The 26,752-nt window shown below is 39.6% G+C and overlaps 1 protein-coding gene across 1 annotated transcript; it reads right to left on the reverse strand.

The window, feature by feature from the left end:
* Positions 1 to 1,715: 1,715 nt before the first annotated feature.
* LOC138340347 (uncharacterized) lies at positions 1,716 to 3,694 on the reverse strand. Its single transcript, XM_069292062.1, has 4 exons — positions 3,593 to 3,694; positions 2,906 to 3,145; positions 2,650 to 2,803; positions 1,716 to 1,720 (listed from the first exon to the last, which is right to left on the reverse strand). The coding sequence occupies exons 1-4, from the start codon at positions 3,692 to 3,694 to the stop codon at positions 1,716 to 1,718; spliced, it is 501 nt and encodes a 166-aa protein (XP_069148163.1).
* Between the last annotated feature and the right edge of the window lie 23,058 nt (positions 3,695 to 26,752).

Here is a 26,752-nt window from a genome sequence, read left to right on the forward strand (position 1 = left end):
CACCATGCTAGACATGGGAAAGATGGGACCTTTGGTCAATGATGTGGTATCATCAAGAATATCTCTAAAAAGACATGTATTACAGAAAAGTTTTATGTTTATCTTCAGGCAGCTTGTATTGGACAAGAATTAGTGCAATTGAGACACATTCTATGATAAATTAGAAGTTAACTAATTTCATTACTTTCTTAATTTGGCATGATTGTTTGGGACATCATTAGTCTATAATGTTTAGACAAATTATGGAAAATCAAAATGGACATTTATGGAAGAACCTAAAAATTCTTTTAAGTGATGAATTTTTCTGTACTGCTTGTTAGAAAGGCAAGTTAATTGTGAGAACATCATAAACGAAAGTTGACATTGTATCCCACGCATTCTAGGAACGTATACAGATACTTTTGAGACTATTCATCCACATAATGAATTGTTTAGATAATTAATTGTCTAATAGATGTTTCTTATGTATAGTCTTACGTGTGTCGATTGTTATCTCGCAACTTGATGTTTGCGAAAATTTTGGCATAAATAATATGTTTACAGGCACAATTTTCTCCAGATTAGTTCATTCAGTGATGGGATCACGACTCACATAAAGGGTAAAGTAATTGAGAAATTTTTTTTTGAAATTTTATCACGAACTAAAACGAGCCGCGAGTGGCACCCACACTTATTCTCCTAGGTGAGCGAACCAACAAATCTAAACCCCAACATATTCCAATAGTTCAACTATGAATAATATAAATAATATAAATAATGTGGAAGCTCCAAAAACTCATTAAAGAAACCAATTAAATCAACTTCTAAAGTTAAATACTTATTATTCCCAAAATCTGGAAGTCATCACATCAAGAACATCTATCCTCAAATTTCTAAATCTAAGAGTATTTAAGAAGCTAAAAATAGTAAAAAGATGGTCAATGTCCAAACTTCAAGACATCACAACGTGAAGGAGGGAATCCAGCACGAGCTAGGAATAATAGCTCACCCTGAAATCTGATGTGCAGAAGACTGGCTAGAGTTGAGGACGAGTCGAAGTCAATGGTACGCTTGCTGCACTCCACAAATAACAAAGAAGAAAATTACAAGTAGGGGTCAGTACAAGGAACACGTACTGAGTAAGTATCATCGGCCAACTCAGAATAGAAAGCAATATATACTGAATAATAATATAAGATCAACCATAATACTCAACAGGTGAAAATCAACAAGTATAAGAACCATTGACAACAACACCAAGCACACCTATGAGGACTCAAGCCTCCACACCATAATCATTTGGGAATTAGGTTCTTTGAGTTTGAGTATATTAACATAGTTCAAGATTCATTCTCTTTATCATTATCGTGTCGGAACGTGACAGTCCGATCCCCTACTACTACCGTGTCGGAATGTGACACCCGATCCCCTAATACTACCATTTCAGAACGTGACACCCGATCCCCTAATACTACCGTATCGGTACGTGACACCCGATCCCCTAATACTACCGTGTCGGAACGTGACACCCGATCCCCTAATACTACCATGTCGGAACGTGACACCCGATCCCCTAATACTACCGTGTCGGAACGTGACACCCGATCCCCTAATACTACCGTGTCGGAACGTGACACCCGATCCATTTATCTCATTATTTTAGTTCATCAAGCCTTCTTTATGTCAAGGCGCCATCTTAATAGAGAGGATTTAAGATTGAATATTCAAAAGTCTAATCATTCTGACCACCACAATTACACAAGATCAACATACAAACACACAATCAAGCATATAGAAGACTTTATAATACCACCCAATACATATAGATCTCTATTTAGATTTTATCTATCATATAGAAATAAAAACCATAACCTACCTCCACCGAAGAATCGTGATCAAGTAAGCTACTTCCCAATGTCTTTGCTTTCATCTTCGTTCTCTCTTTCTCGCTCGTTCTCCCTCTCTGTTCTTTTTATTTTTCTTCTCCAGATTCTTTTTCTTTTACCCTAATTATCATATAATCAATTATAAAAGATGATAAAAGTAACCCGATATTTATTCCCTTATTATCTTCTTTAACCCCCCAAGTAAATAAATTATTAAACTTGTCCCACTAATTTCATAATTATAATCATGAATAATCCAAAACACCCCTTTAAAACTTTTAGCAGAAATTTGACCCAGTCGGGGTTACGCATCTTGTGACGGTCCATCGTGTCTACGACGGCCCGTGATGCAGGTCCGTCACAAAGTTCAGAGAGTTAAATTTAGTAGGGAAGCTTGTGACGGTCCGTCGTATCTACGGAGGTCCGTCCTGCAGGTCCGTCACAAAGTTCAGAGAGTCGATCCCAGCACCCAGATTTCAGAGTTGAAGTGTTTTGAAATGAAGACCCTTGACGGACCGTCGTGCTTATGACGACTCGTCCTACCTGTCGTCGAGGGTAATGAGGAGAGCAGCAGAAGAATTTACACAAGTGTGGGACGACGGAGTCCATCACGGTCCGTCGTGACCATGACGGTCCATCGTGTGATCCTTTGACCCAGTCAGTTTTTATCAAAAATAGTTCTACTGCTCGGACCGACTAAACAGGTCGTTACAATAGATACCAATTTACCCATCGTTCGTCCCCGAACGATCACAAGAAGAAAAGCAAGGGCGAGAAAGAGTACCTGAATCTGTAAAAACATGTGGATATCTTTCTTGCATATCAGCCTCATTCTCCCAAGTGGACTCTTCAATTGGTCGATTCCTCCACTGAACCTTGATAGATGCAATATCCTTTGATCTCAACTTGCGGACCTCTCTACCTAAAATAGCAACAGGCTCCTCCTCATAAGACAAATTCTCATCAAGAAGAACTGAATCCCAACGAATAATATAGTTTCCATCTCCATGGTATTTTTTCAGCATAGACACATGAAATACCGGGTGCACACTTGAGAGTCCTGGAGGCAATGCCAATTCATAAGCCACCTCCGCCATGCGATTCAAGACTTCAAATGGACCAATATACCTCGGACTAAGCTTACCTCGCTTCCCAAACCGCATCACCCCTTTCATGGGTGAAACCTTCCGCAAGACTTGTTCACCCTCCATAAAATCCAAGTCCCTAACCTTTCGATCTGCATATTCTTTATGCCTGTTCAGAGCTGCTAGAAGCTTCTCCTGAATAAATCATACTTTATCTAACGATTCCCTCAAAAGATCGGTACCCCATGGTCTCACCTCAAATGCATCAAACCAACCAATGGGAGACCTACATCTCCTCCCATACAGTGCCTCAAATGGGGCCATATCAATACTTGAGTGATAGCTATTATTGTATGAAAACTCCGCTAAGGGTAAGAAGTTATACCAATGACCACCAAATTCTATCACACATGCACGAAGCATATCCTCCAACACCTGAATCGTTCGCTCAGACTGACCATCAGTCTGAGGGTGAAATGCAGTACTAAGATCCAACCTAGTACCTAATTCAGCATGAAATGTTCTCCAAAACTTAGAAGTAAATTGCGTACCTCTAGCTGATATGATGGAAAGTGGAACTCCATGCAATCGAACAATTTTTGAGATATAGAGTTTGGCTAACTTCTCTGCATTGTAAGTCACCTTGACCGGAATGAAGTGAGCAGACTTACTTAATCTGTCAACAATTACGCAAATAGAATCTAACTTACCCAATGTCTTGGGAAGACCGACCACAAAATCCATTGCAATTCTTTCCCATTTCCATTCAGGAATGGGCATTTTCTGAAGTGTTCCTCCGGGCCTCTGGTGTTCATACTTTACCTGCTAACAATTCGGGCATTGGGCAACAAAATCAACAATGTCACGCTTCATTCTACTCCACCAGAAATGTTGCTTTAGGTCACGATACATCTTGGTTGCACCAGGATGTATAGAATACCTTGAACTATGAGCCTCTGTAAGAATAGTGTGAATCAAATTATCAACACGGGGCACACGTACCCTTCCCTTAATTCTCAAAACACCTTCCTCATGGATTATTGCCTCTTTAGCCTCTCCTCATAATACCATATCTCGAATTCGGCTCAGCTTCTCAGTAGTAAACTGTTTTCCCTTAATCTCGTCAAGAAAAGAAGATCTTGCCTCCACACATGCCAAAAATTCTCTCTTCTCTAGTACTTCCAGCCTCATAAAGTCATTAGCCAGAGTCTGAACCTCTCTAGCCAATGGGCATCTAGAAACCTGTAAGTGGGCTAGGCTTCCCATGCTCCCTGCTTTTCTACTTAAAGCATCTGCCACAACATTAGCTTTTCCTGGGTGATACAAAATAGTAATATCATAGTCCTTCAGTAGTTCCATCCACCTCCTCTGCCTCAAATTCAAATCTTTCTGGGTAAAGACATACTTTAAACTACGATGATCTGTGTAGACTTCACACTTGACCCCAAATAGATAATGTCTCCATTGCTTTAATGCAAACACAACTGCAGCCAACTCCAAATCATGGGTCGGATAGTTACGTTCATGCACTTTCAATTGCCTTGAAGCATAAGCAATTACATTCCTCTCTTGCATTAGCACTGCACCCAAACCAGAATAAGATGCACCACAGTAAACAATGAAATTCTTACCTTCCACTTGCAAGGTAAGAATTGGTGAGGTAGTCAACAAGGTTTTGAGGCTCTGGAAGCTTTCTTCACATTCGTCTGACCATACAAATGGAACATTCTACTTAGTCAAATTTGTCAATTGGGAAGCAACAGAAGAAAATCCCTTCACAAATCGACGGTAGTACCTAGCTAAACCAACAAAGCTCCTTACCTCTGTAACATTAGTAGGTCTTACCCAATTCTTCACTACTTCAATCTTATATGGATCCACCATCACTCCATCCTTGGAAACCACGTGCCCCAAGGAGGACACTGAATCTAGCCAAAACTCACACTTGGAGAATTTGGCATAAAGTCTTTTCTGTCTCAACAATTCCAATACAATTTTCAAATGCTCCTCATGTTCTTTCCTGCTCTTTGAGTATATCAGTATATCATCAATAAATACAATAACAAAGATATCTAGATATGGCTTAAAAATCCCGTTCATCAGTCTCATGAACGCAGCAGGGGCATTCGTTAACCCAAAAGACATTACTAAGAATTCGTAATGCCCATACCTAGTTCGAAACGCAGTCTTTGGCACATCTGCTGCCCGTATTTTCAATTGATGATAACAAGATCTCAAATCGATTTTTGAAAAGGTACAAGCACCTTGTAACTGATCGAACAAATCATCAATGCGAGGAAGAGGATACTTGTTCTTAATAGTTACCTTATTCAGTTGCCTATAGTCTATGCACATCCAAAAACTTCCATCCTTCTTCTTCACAAATAAAATAGGAGCACCCCAAGGGGATGCACTTGGTCTAATAAAGCCTTTACCTAACAACTCTTGAAGTTGGGCCTTTAACTTCCTTAACTCAGTTGGGGCCAGGTTCTTTTCCTCTACCTCTAGAGATCGTCCTCCTGTGACCTCTACCACGGCCTCTTGCCACTGCTCCTCTTCTAGCTACAGCCCCAATGTTTGGCTCAGACGCACCCTGTCTTGCCGGTGTTGGTGTTGACACCGTTGTCGCTCTAGTTCTAACTATCTGCGAAATAGAGTGAGGATATTAGATACCAATTTGTATCAACTAGATACCAATTATATCCAAGTAATAGCACGAAAGAATGAAAGAATGGAATTTTCCTAAAGTCTTATAGCCTCCCAAAGAAAATTCAGGGCGTCCCCCTACCGTTTCTCAAGACTATACTAGACTCGTTCTTATGTGATGAGACCAACGAACCTAACTCTATGATACCAAGTTTTTCACGACTAAAAACGAGCCGCGAGTGGTACTTACACTTATTCTCCTAGGTGAGCGAACCAACAAATCTAAACCCCAACATATTCCAATAGTTCAACTATGAATAATATAAATAATATAAATAATGCGGAAGCTCCAAAAACTCATTAACGAAACCAATTAAATAAACTTCTAAAGTTAAATACTAATTATTTCAAAAATCTGGAAGTCATCACATCAAGAACATCTATCCTCGAATTTCTAAATCTAAGAGTATTTAAGCATCTAAAAATAGTAAAAAGATGGTCCATGTCCGAACTTCAAGACATCACGACGTGAAGGAGGGAATCCAGCACGAGCTAGGAATAATAGCTCACCCTGAAATCTGATGTGCAGAAGACTGGCTAGAGTTGAGGACGAGTCGAAGTCGATGGTACGCTTGTTGCACTCCATAAATAACAAAGAAGAAAATTACAAGTAGGGGTCAGTACAAGGAACACGTACTGAGTAAGTTTCATCGGCCAACTCAGAATAGAAAGCAATATATACTAAATAATAGTATAAGATCAACCATAATACTCAACAGGTGAAAATCAACAAGTATAAGAACCATTGACAATAACACCAAGCACACCTATGAGGACTCAAGCCTCCACACCATAATCATTTGGGAATTATGTTCTTTGAGTTTGAGTATATTAACATAATTCAAGATTCATTCTCTTTATCATTATCGTATCGGAACGTGACACTCCGATCCCCTACTACTACCGTGTCGAAACGTGACACCCGATCCCCTAATACTACCGTGTCGGAACGTGACACCCGATCCCTTAATACTACCGTGTCGGAACGTGGCACCCGATCCCCTAATACTACCGTGTCAGAACGTGACACCCGATCCCCTAATACTACCATGTCAGAACGTGACACCCGATCCCCTAATACTACCGTGTCGGAACGTGACACTCGATCTCCTAATACTACCATGTCGGAACGTGACACCCGATCCATTTATCTCATTATTTTAGTTCATCAAGCCTTCTTTAGTCAAGGCGCCATCTTAATAGAGAGGATTTAAGATTGAAGATTCAACAATCTCATCATTCTGACCACCACAATTACACAAGATCAACATACAAACACACAATCAAGCATATAGAAGACTTTACAATACCACCCAATACATATCAATCGCTATTTAGAGTTTATCTATCATATAGAAATAAAAATAATAACCTACCTCCACCGAAGAATCGTGATCAAGCAAGCTACTTCCCAATGCCTTTGTTTTTCTCTTCGTTCTCTCTTTCTCGCTCGTTCTCCCTCTCTGTTCTTTTTATTTTTCTTCTCCAGATTCTTTTTCTTTTACCCTAATTATCATATAATCAATTATAAAAGATGATAAAAGTAACCCACTATTTATTCCCTTATTATCTTCTTTAACCCCCCAAGTAAATAAATTATTAAACTTGCCCCACTAATTCCATAATTATAATCATGAATAGTCCAAAACACCCCTTTAAATCTTTTAGCAGAAATCTGACCCAGTCGGGGTTACGCAGCTTGTGACGGTCCATCGTGTCTACGACGGCCCGTGCTGCAGGTCCGTCACAAAGTTCAAAGAGTTAAATTTAGTAGTGAAGCTTGTGATGGTCCGTCGTATCTACGACGGTCCGTCCTGCAGGTCCGTCACAAAGTTCAGAGAGTCGATCCCAACACCCAGATTTCAGAGTTGAAGTGTTTTGGAATGAAGACCCTTGACGGACCGTCGTGCCTATGATGGCTCGTCCTACCTGTCGTCGAGGGTACTGAGGAGAGCAGCAGAAGAATTTACACAAGTGTGGGACGACAGATTCTATCACGGTCCGTCGTGACCATGACGGTCCATCGTGTGATCCGTCGACCCAGTCAGTTTTTATCAAAAATATTTCTACTGCTCGGACCGACTAAACAGGTCGTTACAAATTTACTCCCGGAGTATTAAAGTTAAAACTTTCTCATATAATACTAATAAATTGTTAATTAACTAAGGCAAAAACGCACATGGCATAATAGACTTGGAGTTTATAAATACTAATAATTTATTAGTTGGAATGAATAATTTGGTCATTTCAAAGATGTGCATACTGAGTAATGGATATACATTGAAAAGCCAAAAGATTCTTCGGAAATTCTTTTGTTGCTTATTTTCATGACAAGTTGATTGGAACAACTAATGTTGAAACTAAATTCCTAAATTATGAAAAGTATTAAAAGTGAATATGGGACCGTTCATTTATTACATGATATGGTAAATAGTTGCATCTATAATATGATCACATGTTCGTTTGTTGTCAACTTGCAGTTTGACATTTGCAAAATTATTTATGCAAGATAATTAAGTTAAGAGCATAACTTTCAGACTATGAAATCAAAATAAATTCATCATGATAATTTGGTAAATATCAAAGCTGATGTGACATTAAATTCCTCAAATAAATAGTAAATCTTGCTTATGAGAACAAAGTTTCATGGTCTGAAATGTAATGTAGTTGTATGCATCAGACAAATAAATTATGACCAAATTTTATTTCAATTGATTTATAGTCAGAGACCAAATATTTATCATCTGATTATTTTGATGTATAGTATATAATAAATGAATATAAAATGATGCACAAAGATAGATTCTCCAAAAGATTGATATATATGTTAGTTTGTCTAAGTTAAGGGGGAGATCAGAAGTAACACAAGAGTTGTAATACTCCTATTAAATGTCCCTTAATGATAAAGTCTACGAAATGCATGAAGCATGATAAACTAATTAAATATGAGTAAAATAATCCTTGAAAAAGGGGGAGGATCAAAGAATCAAATGATCATAATAAGGAGACAATGTGTTATTGGAGAGCCTACGACATAACACTTTATGAAACCTCATGAGAGGGATAGATACCAAATAATAATTAAATGATTAGATCTCATTAAGTTATGTTGTTTTGTGAATCAATACAAAATGGTATATCATTGACGATATCTTTGATACAATAGCGCGCAATATTATAAAAGACTAATATGATATAAATTCGATGACTTTTAAAGCATGTTGGTATAAAAATAATTATCAACTGAAAAGTTGAATGATGCATCTTGGTAAGCATAAAGCTTATTTGACTTGCAATCTAGTCACTAGAAGATGTCATACATTTAATATTGAATGTTGTCACTTGACAATGTTGATATGAAAATATCTATTGGGTTTAAAATCTAAAGCATATACAAGATTTTGATAAACTTGTTATCATCCTCATAAGGATTAAATAGATTCAAAATGTCTAGAGCATATATAAGTATCGTTATGCAAGTTGATGACTAGAATTTAAACTCTTGAAGTTTTCAAAATGCAATAGATTATTTTCTTAAAGAGATTGAAATAAGGAACTTGAAGAAATCTTTGATCCTTAAGGGAAGATTCATAAAAGGATGTAGAAGGAAGCATATTTCGTCAAAACTTTTCTACACTCATGAGCTCCCAAGAATGGTGATATCAACATGCAACAGGTTGAATTTTATGTAGTATGATCTTAACTGTAACGACCTGTTTAGTCGTTTTGAGCAGCAGATTTTATTTTTGGAAAAACTGTCTGAGTCGACGGAACCCACGACGGACCGTCGAGGGGGTCTCGTTCCAAAACACTTAGAATTCTGAAATTTGGGTACTGAAATCGACTCTCTGAACTTTGTGACGGAATGGCAGGACGGACCGTCGTGGGCACGACGGACCGTCACACATTTTCCACAGAAATTAACTCTCTGAACTTTGCTACGGACCTGCAGGATGGACCGTCATAGCCATTACGGACCGTCACAGGTTGCGTAATCCCAGGCTTGGTCGAATTTCTGTAAATATTTTAAGAGGAGTTTTGGACTATTCCTGCTTATAATTATAAAGTTAGTGGGTTAATATTAATAACTCAATTACTTGGGGGTTAAAAGAGATAACCTTGAGTTAATTAGTGGGTTAATTTCTCATCTTTTATGCTTAATTATATGCTAATTAGGGTAAAAGAAAAAGGGTTTGAATAACAAAAATAGAAAGAACAAGGAGAGGGAAAGAGAAACGATTGAGAGAGATACGAACAAAGAGGAAAAACAAAGCTTGGGAAATTACTTGCTTGATCACGAATCTTCGGTGGAGGTAGGTTATGGTTTTTATGCTATTTCATAGTAAACTCTTAATAGCGAATAATATGTATTGGGTAGTATTGTAAACCCTTCTATATGCTTAATTGTGTGCTTGCATGATGTGATTATATAATTGTGATAAAATAAGGATGATGAGGCTGTTGAATCTTAAATCTTAAAACCTATTTGTTAATGATGATGCCTTGGTATAAAAGAAGGCTTGATGAACTAAAATAATGAGGTTAATGGATCGGGTGTCACGAGCCGACACGTAGTATTAGGGGATCGTGTGTCACGAACCGACACGTAGTATTAGGGGATCGGGTGTCACGAACCGACACGTAGAATTAGGGGATCGGGTGTCACGAACTGACACGTAGTATTAGGGGATCGAGTGTCACGAACCGACACGTACTTTTAGGGGATCGGAGTGTCACGTTCCGACACAAGAGGAATAAAGAGAATGAATCTTGAATTATCTTAATATACTCAATTTAATGAACCTATTTCCCAAATGAGTATGGTATGGAGGCTTGTGTCCTCATGGGTGTACATGGCGTTATTATCAATGATTCTTGTACTTTTTGTTGCTACCTGTTGAGTATTGTAGTTGATTTTATGATATTATCTGGTATATACTGTTTTCTATTATGAGTTGACCGATGATACCTACTCAGTACTTGTGTTTTGTACTGACCCCTACTTGTATGCTTTCTTTTGGTTAATTGTGGAGTGCAGCAAACGTAATGTCGTCTTCAACTCAACCGCAACTCTAGCCAGTCTTCATCACGTCTGATTTTAAGGTGAGCTATTGTTTCAAGCTTGGACTGGATCTTCTTCTTCACGTCTTGATGCCTTGAAGTTCTGGCATGGACTAGCTGTTTAGTTATTTTATCTACTTAAATACTCTTAGATTTAGTAAGTTGAGGATAGATGTTCTTGTGGTGATGACTTCCAGATTTTGGGATATTAATTGATAAATTTTAGAAGTTGTTAATTGATTTCGTTAATGAGTTTTAAGTCTTCCGCAATGTATTTAGTTCATTATGTTTGAAATGATGGGGCTTAGATTGGTTGGTTCGCTCACATAAGAGGATAAATGTGGGTGCCACTCACGACTCGATTTGGGTCATGACAAACTTGGTATCAGAGCATTAGGTTCATTGGTCTCATCACACAAGAACGAGTCTAGTAGAGTCTTAAGGAACGGTAGGGGGACGCCTTTACTTTTCTTTGAGAGGCTATAAGACTTTAGGAAAATTCCATTCTTTCTTTCTTTCGTGCTATTACTTGGATCCAATTGGTATCTAGGTGATACAAATTGGTATCTGACCATCTTCACTCTATTTCGCAGATGGTTAGAACTAGAGCAACGACTGCGCCAACACCAACATCGGCAAGACAAGAAGCGTTTGAGCCAGCCACTGGGGCTGTAGCTCGAAGAGGAGTAGTGTCAAGAGGCCGTGGAAGGGGTCGCGGGAGGACGTCCTCTAGAGGAAGAGGACAAGCACCTAGACCATCTCGTACTAGGGCGGTGACTCCTCCACCGGCTGAGGAAGTAGTAAGAGAGGGGGAGGATGGGCAAAATGAGCAAGTACAGAATGAGGAATTACCACCCCAACCTACCCCAGAGATGATCAATCAGGTTCTTTCTTATCTTAGCGGGTTATCTGATGAAGGCCCGACACCTCCAGTGTTTTCTGCACCAGCACCTCAAGTTCCGGAGGTACAACATGCAGCTAATGTGGCTCTCCGCATGGATGCCTCATTGGAAATAGGCACGTTTCCTCGTCTGACTACAGGGCGGCCTATAATGACAAATGATCAGCATGAACTTTTCAGTAAGTTCTTGAAATTTAAACCTCCAGTCTTCAAGGGTGCTGAATCTGAGGATGCCTACGATTTTCTGGTTGATTGTCATGAGCTACTACACAAGATGGGTATAGTAGAACGGTTTGGTGTTGAGTTTGTGACTTATCAGTTTCAAGGAAACGCCAAAATGTGGTGGTAGTCACATGTTGAGTGTCAACAAACAGAGGCACCACCCATGACTTGGGCATCATTCTCTAGCTTGTTTATGGAGAAGTATATCCCCCGGACTTTGAGGGATAGGAAAAAAGATGAGTTCTTGAACCTAGATCAAGGTACGATGTCGATTAGTGCATATGAGGCTAAGTTTTGTGCATTATCCAGGTATGCCACACAACTTTGTTCAGTCCACAAGAGCGGATTCGCCGTTTTGTGAAGGGGTTGAGGTCAGAATTGCGGATTTCAGCCTTACAGGTAGCGGCTACGGCAAAATCCTTTCAAGAAGTGGTAGACTTCGTGATAGAGGTGGAAGGAGTGAAGCCATATGACTTCACCATGGCATCGACATCAAAAAGGTTTCGAAAGGGAGGTGAGTTTAATGGTTCTTACTCTAGAGGACAGGGTTCAGGAGGTTACTCAGTCCGACCAATTCAGTCTTCACTACAAACTATAGTTGGGGGTCCACCTCAGACCGGTCAACACTTCTCTGAGAGACCTATGCTTGACTCTAGAGAGTGTTATGGATGTGAGGAGACTGGACATATTAGGAGGAATTGTCCAAAACAGAGTTATAGACCCCCAATAGCTAGAGGTAGAGGTGGTCATGGTAGAGGCCGTTATTCTGGAGGACGTGGTGGCCGAGGTAATGGTGGTCACCAAAACGGCCGAGGTGACGGGCAAATGGGAACTACTGCAGCGCAACATGGTAGGGGCAACGGGCAAACAGGTGATAGGGCCCATTGTTACGCTTTTCCTGGGCGGTCGGAAGCGGAGACATCAGATGTTGTTATCACAGGTAATCTTTTGGTTTGTGATTGTATGGCTTCTGTATTATTTGATCCCGGCTCCACATTTTCATATGTATCTTCCTCATTTGCTACTGGTCTTAATTTACATTGTGAATTGTTTGACATACCTATTCGTGTGTCTACTCCGGTGGGTGAGTCGGTGATAGTTGAAAAAGTATATAGTTCTTGTTTGGTGACTTTTGTGGGGAGCAATACTTATGTAGACTTGGTTATCTTAGAAATGGTTGATTTTGATGTAATTCTGGGTATGAATCGGCTTTCTCCGAATTTTACGATCTTGGATTGTAATGCTAAAACTGTGACGTTAGCCAAGCCTGGGACAGATCCGTTATTGTGGGAGGGCGACTACACTTCCACTCCGGTTCGTATCATCTCCTTTCTTCGTGCTAAGACAATGGTTAGTAAGGGGTGTTTAGCTTTCTTGGAACATCTCAGGGATGACACTACCCAAGTACCTTCAATCGAGTCGATTTCGATAGTTCATAAGTTTCTAGATGTGTTTCCCGTAGACCTTCCTGGTATGCCACCGGATAGAGATATTGACTTCTGCATTGATCTTGAATCGGGTACTCTCCCCATTTCTATACCCCCTTATAGAATGGCTCCCGCGGAGTTAAGAGAGTTAAAGGCCCAACTTCAAGAGTTGTTGAGCAAAGGCTTCATTAGACCAAGTGCATCTCCTTGGGGTGCTCCGGTGTTATTTGTGAAAAAGAAGGATGAGAGTTTTCGGATGTGCATAGACTACCGGCAGTTGAACAAGGTAACTATTAAGAACAAGTATCCCATTCCTTGCATTGATGACTTGTTCGATCAGTTACAAGGTGCTTGTGTCTTCTCTAAGATTGACTTGATATCCGGTTATCATCAATTGAAAATACGGGCAACGGATGTGCCAAAGACTGCTTTTCGGACCAGGTATGGGCATTACGAATTTGTAGTGATGTCTTTTGGTCTTACGAATGCCCCTGCTGCTTTCATGAGCTTGATGAATGGGATTTTTAAGTCATATCTGTATCTCTTTGTGATCGTATTTATTGATGATATATTGTTATACTCAAAGAGCAAGAAGGAACATGAGGAGCACTTGAGAATTGTATTGGAAATGTTGAGGGAGAAAAAGCTTTATGTCAATCTCCAAGTGTGAGTTTTGGCTAGATGCAGTGTCCTTCTTGGGGCATGTGGTTTCTAAGGATGGGGTGATGGTGGATCCTTCTAAGATTGAGACAGTGAAGAATTGGGTAAGACCTACTAATGTTTCAGAAATAAGGAGCTTTGTTGGTTTAGCTAGCTATTACCGTCGATTTGTCTAGGGATTCTCTTCCATTGCTTCCCAATTGACGAACTTGACTAAGCAGAATGTTCCATTTGTATGGTCGGACGAATGTGAGGAAAGCTTTCAGAAACTCAAGACCTTGTTGACTACTGCACCAATCCTTACCCTGCCAGTGGTAGGTAAAAATTTCATTGTCTATTGTGATGCATCCTATTCGGGTTTGGGTGCAGGTCTAATGCAAGAGAAGAACGTAATTTCTTATGCTTCAAGGCAATTAAAGGTGCATGAACGTAATTATCCGACCCATGATTTGGAATTAGCTGCGGTAGTGTTTGCCTTAAAGCAATGGAGACACTATCTATATGGGGTTAAGTGTGAAGTATACACGGATCATCGTAGCCTACAGTATGTCTTTACTCAAAAAGATTTGAATTTGAGACAGAGGAGATGGATGGAACTACTAAAGGACTACGATATCACTATCTTGTATCATCCGGGAAAGGCTTATGTTGTGGCAGACGCCTTAAGTAGAAAGGCAGGGAGCATGGGAAGTCTAGCTCACTTGCAAGTTTCTAGACGTCCATTGGCTAGAGAGGTTCAGACTCTGGCTAACGACTTTATGAGGCTAGAAGTAAATGAGAAGGGAGGATTGTTGGCTTGTGTGGAGGCAAGATCTTCTTTTCTTGACAAGATTAAAGGAAAGCAGTTTACCGATGAGAAACTGATCCGGATCTAAGATAAAGTATTACGAGGAGAGGCTAAGGAAGCACAAATCGATGAGGAAGGTGTTTTGAGAATCAAGGGAAGGGTATGTGTACCCTGCGTTGATGATTTGATCAACACTATTCTGACAGAGGCTCATAGTTCAAGGTACTCTATACATCCTGGTGCAACCAAGATGTATCGTGACCTAAAGCAACATTTTTGGGGGAGTAGAATGAAGCGTGACATTGTTGATTTTATCGCCAAATGTCCAAATTGTCAGCAAGTAAAATATGAACACCGGAGGCCCGGAGGAACACTTCAGAGAATGCCCATTCCTGAATAGAAATGGGAAAGGATTGCAATGGACTTCGTGGTTGGTCTTCCAAAGACAATGAGTAAGTATGACTCCATTTGGGTAATCGTTGATAGGTTAACTAAGTCTGCTCACTTCATTCCGGTCAAGGTGACCTACAATGCAGAGAAGTTAGCCAAAATCTATATCTCAGAAATCGTTCGATTGCATGGAGTTCCACTCTCCATCATATCAGATAGAGGTACGCAAATTACTTCTAAGTTTTGGAGAACATTCCATGCTGAATTAGGTACTAGGTTGGACCTTAGTACTGCGTTCCATCCTCAGACTGATGGTCAGTCTGAGCGAACGATTCAAGTGTTGGAGGATATGCTTCGTGCATGTGTGATAGAATTTGGTGGTCATTGGGATAGCTTCTTACCCTTAGCAGAGTTCTCATACAACAATAACTATCACTCAAGTATTGATATGGCCCCATTTGAGGCACTGTATGGGAGAAGATGTAGGTATCCCATTGGGTGGTTTGATGCATTTGAGATTAGACCCTGGGGTACTGACCTTTTGAGGAATTCATTAGAGAAAGTTAATTCAAGAAAAGCTTCTAGCGGCGCAAGTAGGCAAAAGGAATATGCAGATCGAAAGGTTAGAGACTTGGAATTTATGGAGGGTAAGCAAGTTTTGCTGAAGGTTTCGCCCATGAAAGGTGTGATGCGGTTTTGTAAAAGAGGTAAGCTTAGCGTGAGGTATATTGGTCCATTTGAAGTTCTGAAGCGCGTCGGGGAGGTGGCTTATGAATTAGCCTTGCCTCCAGGGCTGTCAGGAGAGCATCCGGTATTTCATGTGTCTATGTTGAAAAGATACCATGGAGATGGGAACTACATCATTCGTTGGGATTCAGTCCTGCTTGATGAGAATTTGACTTATGAGGAGGAGCCTGTTGCCATTCTAGATAGAGAAATTCGCAAGATGAGGTCGAGGGAGATTGCATCCATCAAAGTTCAATGGAAGAATCGACCAGTTGAAGAGGCCACTTGGGAGAAGGAGGCTGATATGCAAGAAAAAATACCCACACCTGTTTACAGATTCAGGTACTCCTTTTTGCCCTCGTTTTTCTTTTTGTGATCGTTCGAGGACGAACAATGGGTAAATTGGTATATATTGTAACGACCTGTTTAGTCGTTTTAAACAGAAGATTTTATTTTGTGGAAAAACTGTCTGAGTCGACGGAACCCACGACGGACCTTCATGGGCACGACGGATCGCCGAGGGGGTCTTGTTCCAAAACACTTAGAATTCTGAAATTTGGGTACTGAAATCGACTCTCTGAACTTCATAATGAAATGGCAGGACGGACCGTCGTGGGCACAAAGGACCGTCACACATTTTCCACAGAAATTAACTCTATGAACTTTGCTACGGACCTGTAGGACGGACCGTCACAGGTAGCGTAATCCCAGGCTGGATCGGATTTCTGTAAATATTTTAAGAGGCGTTTTGGACTATTTCTGCTTATAATTATAAAGTTAGTGGGTTAATATTAATAACTCAATTACATGGGGGTTAAAGGAGATAACCTTGAGTTAATTAGTGGGTTAATTTCTCATCTTTTATACTTAATTATATGCTAATTAGGGTAAAAGAAAGAGGGTTTGAATAAGAAAAATAGAAAGAACAAGGAGAGGAAAAGAGAAACGATCGAGAGAGATACGAACGAAGAGGAAAAACAAAGCTTGGGAAATTGCTTGCTTGATCACGAATCTTCGGTGGAGGTAGGTTATGGTTTTTATGCTATTTCATAGTAAACTCTTAATAGCGAATAATATGTATTGGGTAGTATTGTAAACCCTTCTATATGCTTAATTGTGTGCTTGCATGGTGTGATTATATAATTGTGATAAAATAAGCATGATGAAGCTGTTGAATCTTAAATCTTAAAACCTCTTTGTTAATGATGATGCCTTGGTATAAAAGAAGGCTTGATGAACTAAAAGAATGAGGTTAATGGATCGGTTGTCACGAACCGACACGTAGTATTAGGGGATCGGGTGTCACGAACCGACACGTAGTATTAGGGGATCGGGTGTCACGAACCGACACGTAGTATTAGGGGATCGGGTGTCACGAACCGACACGTAGTATTAGGGGATCTGAGTGTCACGTTCTGACACAAGAGGAATAAAGATAATTTAATGAACCTATTTCCCAAAAGAGTATGGTATGGAGGCTTGTGTCCTCATGGGTGTACATGGCGCTATTATCAATGATTCTTGTACTTTTTGTTGCTACCTGTTGAGTTTTGTAGTTGATTTTATGATATTATTTGGTATATACTATTTTCTATTTTGAGTTGGCCGATGATACCTACTCAGTACTTGTGTTTTGTACTGACCCCTACTTGTATGTTTTCTTTTGGTTAATTGTGGAGTGCAGCAAACGTACCGTCGTCTTCAACTCAACCGCAACTCTAGCCAGTCTTCATCACGTCAGATTTCAGGGTGAGCTATTGTTTCTAGCTTGGACTGGATCTTCTTCTTCACGTCTTGATGCCTTGAAGTTCTGGCATGGACTAGCTGTTTAGTTATTTTAGCTTCTTAAATACTCTTAGTTTTAGTAAGTTGAGGATAGATGTTCTTGTGGTGATGACTTCCAGATTTTGGGATATTAATTGATAAATTTTAGAAGTTGTTAATTGATTTCGTTAATGAGTTTTAAGTCTTCCGCAATGTATTTAGTTCATTATGTTTGAAATGATGGGGTTTAGATTGGTTGGTTCGCTCACATAGGAGGATAAATGTGGGTGTCACTCACGGCTCGATTTGGGTCGTGAAATTAACGAGGCACATAATCTACCAACATTCAAGGAAAGTGTTATAAAGATATTTGTATTGTAGTGAATGTCTATCATGTGGAGTACTTTTAGGATATAGTTAGAAATCCTACTTGAAGACCAAGTTAGTTTTCCCTTATAAATAAAGTGATTTTCCTTCATTGTAAAGAAGATCCATAATCCTAAATATACTGAATAATTAGTAAAAAGTCTTTTTTCTTCTTCTTACTTTATTCTTCTTCTAAATTTATATAGATTCATAACAGGATACACATTTCTTTCTCTCATTTTGGTTGATTTTCATTCTAGTGCTGATTTTTTTAGGGAGAATTTATTACCTAGTTAATAGGATTTCTACCAGTCAACACATTCCTTATTTGATACAATTACACTTAAATTTGTTCTTCTTTCTCCATCTTCGTTTCAATTCTTTTTATTAAAAAAAATACCAATTTAAGTTCCATTATATAAGTACAATGTATACAAAGTAATTTTTTTTATTAAAAAAAAAGCATATGCACACCGTAATAATAGCCATTTGCATACCACAATAATTATTTATGCATACTAATTTGTATAACTATAATAAAATTCTTTTCGGTAATAATGTAAAAAATGAAAATATAAAATCTTATTACGGTGTAAATTGATGTACAATATGATTTTAATATATATTTTTTTATTTGTAGAGACAATTCTACTAGTATATAATTATATACTAGTAGAATTGTCTCTACAAATAAAAATTATACCATTTAATATACCAACAATTCTAATTCTACCCCATATAAAATACTAATTTAGTTGATTTTTCGTGCCAATTTTTTTCAAATGACATTTAATACCACAAGGAAAACCAACATAAATAATACTAGAACTAATTACATCATATGATTAATATTCAAATCCGCTAATAACATTCAATTAGATTATGAAAAAAAAGTGTTATTAAAATAAAAATTTAACTCAACAATGCTAATCCTCATATGTATATTTGGTCCACGTTTTTGTATTTGATTTATTTTTAAAGAAATGGTATTTACGTCACATATTAGTCCTTCAATCTTGAAATCCACATACCTTCCAGCAATGCGTTTCAATAAAAAAAATTAAACAACCGTTATAACTATCAAATTTGAAATACACAATCTTTTTTTTTTTACATCACCAAAAAAAATTGTTCCAACGAAATGATGTATAATATGATTAAAAATTGATGTCCACTTCATTATTCTTATAATGAAATTCAAACACTAACTAATAATCAACTATATAAAACATTGATTTATGAAAATTGATAAAGTCGAACGTGATTATATATTACAATCCTAACGGTGTGTAACATCATCACTATATGATTAAGGTGTACATTATGGTGACAATTTGGTGTACATTTCAATCTAATATATAAGGTAGGATATACATTAATGTTTACACCACAAACTAACCAAAAGTAACTACTTTAATTATCTAATACATTTAACTAAACAATCAACTAAATGCATAATACCATCATATAATATCTATTTTTACAAATTTACACATCAATTATAGTGTAATTGAATGGTGTACACTATGCTGTAAATTTGATATGATAAATAGTACATATTTTAAACCAACGTTAAACCACGATCTTACAAAGAATTTTATCAAATTATTTTGGATAATCAAATTAATTACAAAGTGAGTAAATTACTATTTAACATTGATTTCCATATTAATATTGTCTGTCACGACCCAAAACTAGCCGCGAGTGGCACCCACACTTACCCTCCTATGTGAGCGAACCAACCAATCTAAACCCCAACATTTCAACCATAATAAACAGAATATAATGCGGAAGACTTAAAACTCATTAACGAAATCAATTAAATAACTTCTAAAGTTTATCAATTACTATCCCCAAAAAACCTGGAAGTCATCATCACAAGAACATCTATCCTCAAATTACTAAATCTAAGAGTATCTAAGAAGCTAAAATAAGTAAAAGAGATGGTCCATGTCCGAACTTCAAGACATCAAGACGCGAAGGAAAGAATCCAGTCCAAGCTAGGAACAATAGCTCACCCTGAGATCTGATTATGCTGAAGTCTGGCTAGAGTTGCGGACGAGTCGAAGTCGATGGCACGTTTGCTGCACTCCACAAATAACAAAGAAAGAAACATACAAGTAGGGGTCAGTACAAGGCATAAGTACTGAGTAAGTATCATCGGCCAACTCAAAATAGAAAGCAATATATATCAGATAATAACGTAAAATCGACTACAATACTCAACAGATAACAACAACAAGTACCATAACCATTGACCACAACCCAAGAACATCTATGAGGACTCACGCCTCCACACCATAGTTGTTTGGGAAATAGGTTCTTTAAACCTGAGTATATTAACATAATTCAAGATTCATTCTTTTTACTATCCTGGTGTCGGAACGTGACACTCTGATCCTCTACTACTATATTGGTGTCGGAACGTGACACCCGATCCACTACTACTATCCTGGTGTCGGAACGTGACACCCAATCCACTACTACTATCCTGGTGTCGGAATGTGACACCCGATCCATTACTACTATCCTGGTGTCAGAACGTGACACCCGATCCACTACTACTATCCTGGTATCGGAATGTGACAACCGATCCATTACTACTATCCTAGTGTCGGAACGTGACACTCGATCCACTACTACTATCCTGGTGTCGGAACGTGACACCCGATCCACTACTACTATCCTGGTGTCAGAACGTGACACCCGATCCATTAACCTCTTTCTTTTAGTTCATCAAGCCTTCTTTTATACCAAGGCATCATCATTAACAGAGAGGGTTTTAGGTTTAAGCTTCACAACCTCATCTTTCCAACCCATTACAATTACATAATCACATAATGCAAGCATACAATTAAGCATATAGAAGACTTTACAATACTACCCAATACATATCATTCGCTATTAAGAGTTTACTATGAGATAGTATAAACCATAATCTACCTCCACCGAAGAATCGTGATCAAGCAATCTACTTCTCCAATGCTTTGCTTTCCTCTTCGTTTCTTCCTCTCTCGTTCGTTCATTCTCCCCTTCTTTTTTATGTTATTTCTATTTTTCCTTATTCAAACTCTTTTATTTTACCCTAATTACCATATAATTAAGTATAAAAGATGCTAAAAGTAACCCACTATGTATTCCAAGATTGTCTCCTTTAACCCCCAAGTAATTGAATTATTAACATTAAACCACTAACTTTATAATTATAAGCAGGAATAGTCCAAAAAGATCCTTAAAAAATTTTAACAGAAATCCGACCCAGTCAGGGTTACGCAGCCTGTGACGTTCCGTCGTGCCTGCGACGGTCCGTCCTGCTGAGTTGTCACAGGGTTCAGAGACTCAATTTCATTTAAGACACTGTGACGGTTTGTCGTGCCTACGACGGTCCGTCCTGCCATGTCGTCGCGGAGTTTAGAGAGTTGATCTCCGTACCCAAATTTCCAGAGTCTAAGTGTTTTTGGACGAGACCCCCTCGACGGTCCGTCATGCCCATGACGGTCCGTCGTGGGATCCGTTCACCCAGACAGTTACTACCAGAAATAAACTCTACTACTCAAAACGACTAACAGGTTGTTACAATAGATACCAAATTACACATCGTTCGTCCTCGAACGATCACAAGAAGAAAAACAAGTGCGAAAAGGAGTACCTGAATCTGTAAACTGGTGTGGGTATTTTTCTTTCATATCAGCCTCCTTCTCCCAAGTGGACTCTTCATTTGGTCGATTCTTCCATTGAACCTTGATGGATGCAATCTCTCTTGACCTCAACTTGCGGACTTCTCTATCTAAAATGGCAACCGGCTCCTCCTCATAAGACAATTTTTCATCAAGAAGAACTGAATCCCAACGAATGATGTAGTTTTCATCCCCATGGTATCTTTTCAGCATAGACACATGAAATACCGGGTGCACTCCTGACAGTCCTGGGGGCAAGGCTAATTCATACGCTACCAACCCCACGCGCTTCAGAACTTCAAATGGACCAATATTCCTCGGACTAATCTTACCTCGCTTACCAAACCGCATCACCCCTTTCATGGGTGAAACCTTCAGTAAGACTTGTTCACCCTCCATAAACTCCAAGTCTCTACCCTTTCGATCTGCATATTATTTCTGCCTACTTTGAGCCGTTAAAAGCTTTTCCTGAATGCATTTCACTTTATCTAACGATTCCCTTAGAAGGTCAGTACCCCAAGGTCTAACCTCAAATGCATCAAACCACCCAATCGGAGACCTACATATTCTCCCATACAGTGCCTCAAATGGGGCCATATCAATACTTGAGTGATAGCTATTGTTGTATGAGAACTCTTCTAAGGGTAAGAATTTATCCCAATGACCACCAAACTCTATCACACATGCACGAAGCATGTCCTCCAAAACCTGAATCGTTCGCTCAAACTGACCATCGGTCTGAGGGTGAACTGCAGTACTAAGATCCAACCTAGTACCTAACTCGACATGCAATATTCTCCAAAATTTAGAAGTAAACTGCGTACCTCTATCTGATATAATGGAAAGTGAAACTCCATGCAATCGAACAATTTCTGAGATGTAAAGTTTGGCTAACTTCTCTGCATTATAAGTCACCTTGACCGGAATGAAATGAGCAGACTTAGTTAATCTGTCAACAATTACCCAAATGGAGTCATACTTACCCATTGTCTTTGGAAGACCAATCACGAAGTCCATTGCAATTCTCTCCCACTTCCATTCAGGAATTGGCATTCTCTGAAGTGTCCCTCCAGGCCTCTAGTGTTCATACTTTACCTGCTGACAATTCGGGCATTCAGCAACAAAATCAACAATGTCACGCTTCATCCTACTCTACCAAAATGTTGCTTTAGATCACGATACATCTTGGTTGCACCAGGATGTATAGAATACCTCAAACTATGAGCCTCTATAAGAATAGTGGGAATCAAATCATCGACGTGGGGTACACATATCCTTCCCTTAATTCTTAAAACACCTTCCTCATCGATTTTTGCTTCTTTAGCCTCTCCTCGCAACACCTTATCTCGGATCCGGATCAGTTTCTCATCGATAAACTACTTTCCTTTAATCTTATCAAGAAAGGAAGATCTTGCCTCCACACAGGCTAAAAATTCTCCCTTCTCATTTACTTCTAGCCTCATAAAGTCATTAGCTAGAGTCTGAACCTCTCTAGCCAATGGGCGTCTAGAAACCTGCAAGTGGGCTAGACTTCCCATGCTCCCTGCCTTTTTACTTAAAGCATCTGCCACAACATTAGCGTTTCCCGGATGATACAAGATAGTGATATCATAGTCCTTCAGTAGTTCCATCCATCTCCTCTGTCTCAAATTCAAATCTTTCTGAGTAAAGACATAGTGTAAACTACGATGATCCGTATAGACTTCACACTTAACCCCATATAGATAATATCTCCATTGCTTTAATGCAAACACTACTGCAGCCAACTCCAAATCATGGGTCGTATAATTACATTCGTGCACCTTTAATTGCCTCGAAGCATAAGCAATTACATTCTTCTCTTGCATTAGCACTGCACCCAAACCAGAATAGGACGCATCACAGTAAACAATGAAATTCTTACCTTCCATTGGCAGGGTAAGAATTGGTGCAGTAGTCAACATGGTCTTGAGTTTATGAAAGCTTTCTTCACATTCATCCGACCATACAAATGGAACACTCTGCTTAGTCAAATTTGTCAGTTGGGAAGCAACCGAAGAAAATCCCTTGACAAATCGACGGTAGTAGCTAGCTAAACCAACGAAGCTCCTTACCTCTGTAACATTAGTAGGTCTTATCCAACTCTTCACTGCTTCAATCTTAGAAGGATCCACCATCACTCCATCCTTAGAAACCACATTCCCCAAGAAGGACACTGAATCTAGCCAAAACTCACACTTAGAGAATTTGGCATAAAGCTTTTTCTCCCTCAACATTTCCAATACCATTCTCAAGTGTTCCTCATTTTCTTTCTTGCTCTTTGAGTATACCAGTATATCATCAATGAATACAATGACAAAGAGATCCAGGTATGGCTTAAAAATCCCATTCATCAAGCTCATGAAAGCAGCAGGGGCATTCGTAAGCCCAAAAGACATTACTAAGAACTCATAATGCCCATACCTGGTCCGAAAAGCAGTCTTGGGCACATCCGTTGCCCGTATTTTCAATTGATGATAACCAGATCTCAAATCGATTTTTGAGAAGGTACAAGCACCTTGTAACTGATCGAACAAATCATCGATGCGAGGAAGAGGATACTTGTTCTTAACAGTTACCTTATTCAGTTGTCTGTAGTCAATGTACATCCGAAAACTTCCATCCTTCTTCTTCACAAACAAAATAGGAGCACCCCAAGGGGATGCACTTGGTCTAATAAAGACTTTCCCTAACAACTCTTGAAGTTGGGCCTTTAACTCCCTTAACTCAGCGGGAGCCATCCTATAAGGGGGTATTGAAATGGGGCGAGTACCCAGCTCCAGATCAATACAGAAATCAATATCTCTATCTAGTGGCATACCAGGAAGGTCTGCAGGAAACACATCCAGAAACTCACGGACTATCGAAACCGACTCAATTGAAGGTACTTGGGTAGTATCATCCCTGAGGTGTGCCAAGAAAGCTAAACAACCCTTACTAACCATTCTCTTAGCACGAAGAAAGGAGATGATACGAATTGGAGTGGGAGTATGGTCACCCTCCCACACTAACGGATCTGTCCCAGGCTTGGCCAATGTTACAGTTTTAGCATTACAATCTAAGATTGCAAAATTTGGAGACAGCCAAGTCATACCCAGAATTACATCGAAATCAACCATTTTTAGGATAACCAAGTCTACATTATTATTGCTCCCCATAAGTCACAAGACAAGACCTATACACCTTTTTGACTATCACAGACTCACCCACCGGAGTAGAAACACGAATAGGCATGTCAAGCAAATCATAATGTAAATTAAGACCAGTAGCAAATGAGGAAGATACATATGAAAATGTGGATCCAGGATCAAATAATAAAGAAGCCATGTAATCACAAACAAAAGATTACCTGTGATGACAACATCAGATGTCTCCGTTTTAGATCTTCCAGGGAAAGCATAACAATGGGCCCTATCACCTGTCTGTCCGTTGCCCCTACCATGTTGTGCTGCAGTCGCTCCGGCTTGACCGCCACCCCGTTTGATTTGGTGACCACCACGTCCTCCAGAATGGCAACCTCTTCCATGACCACCTCTACCTCTGACTATTGGGGGTCTGTAACTCTGTTTTGGACAATATCTCTTAATATGTCCAATTTCCCCACATCCATAACACTCTCTGGGTTCAAGCATAGGTCTCTGTGAGAATGACGGAGTCTGGAGATAACCTCCAAACTCAGAGAAATGTTGACCGGTCTGCGGTGGACCCCCAGCTACAGCCTGTAGTGAAGACTGAATAGGTCGGGCTGGATGCCATGGTGAAGTCATCTGGATTCACTCCCTCCACCTCTATCACAAAGTCTACCACTTCCTAAAAGGATTTTGCTGCAGTAGATACCTGTAAGGCTGGAATCTGCAAATCTGACCTCAATCCCTTCACAAAACGGTGAATCCGCTCTTGTGGACTGAAGCAAAGCTGGGTGGCATACCTAGATAATGCACGAAACTTAGCCTCATACGCAGTAACTGACATCCTGCCTTGCTCTAGGCTCAGGAACTCATCTCTCCTCCTATCCCTCAAAGTACGGGGTATATACTTCTCCATAAATAAGCTAGAGAATGATGCCCAAGTCATAGATGGTGCCTATGCTGGATGACACTCAACATACGATCGCCACCACATTTTGGCATTTCCCTGAAAGTGATAGGTTACAAACTCAACACCGAATTGTTCCACTATGCCCATCTTATGTAGCAACTCATGACAATCAACCAGAAAATCATAGGCATCCTCAGATTCAGCACCCTTGAAGACTGGAGGTTTCAATTTCAAGAACTTACTGAAAAGTTCGTGTTGATCACTTGTTATTATAGGCCCTATAGTCAATCGAGGAAACGTGCCTATTTCCAATGAGGCATCCATGCGGGGAGCCACAGCAGCTGCATGTTGTACTCCCGGAACCTGAGGTGCTGGTGCAGAAAACACTGGAGGTGTCTGCCTTGATCAGATAACCCGCTAAGATAAGTAAGAACCTGATTAATCATCTCTGGGGTAGGTTGGGGTGGTAATTCCTCATTCTGCACTTGTTCATTCTCCCCTTCCTCACCCTCTCTTACTACTTCCTCAGTCGGTGGAGGAGTCACCGCCCTAGTACTAGATGGGCCAGGTGCTTGTCCTCTTCCTCTAGAGGACGTCCTTCCGCGACCTCTACCACGGTCTCTTGCCACTGCTCCTCTTCAAGCTACAGCCCCAGTGGCTGGCTCAGACGCATCTTGTCTTGCCGGTGTTGGTGTTGGCGCGATTGTTGCTCTAGTTCTAACCATCTGCAAAATAGAGTGAAGATGGTACAATACCAATTTGTATAACCTAGATACCAATTAGATCCAAGTAATAGCACGAAAGAAGGAAAGAATGGAATTTTCCTAAAGTCTTATAGCCTCTCAAAGAAAATTAAAGGCATCCCCCTACCGTTCCTCAAGACTCTACTAGACTCGTTCTTGTGTAATGAGACCAACGAACCTAATGCTCTGATATCAAGTTTGTCATGGCCCAAAACGAGCCACGAGTGGCACCCACACTTACCCTCCTATGTGAGCGAACCAACCAATCTAAACCCCAACATTTCAACCATAATAAACAGAATATAATGCGGAAGAC

This window comes from Solanum lycopersicum, chromosome 12 (assembly GCF_036512215.1).
Source record: "Solanum lycopersicum chromosome 12, SLM_r2.1".
NCBI lineage: Eukaryota > Viridiplantae > Streptophyta > Magnoliopsida > Solanales > Solanaceae > Solanum > Solanum lycopersicum.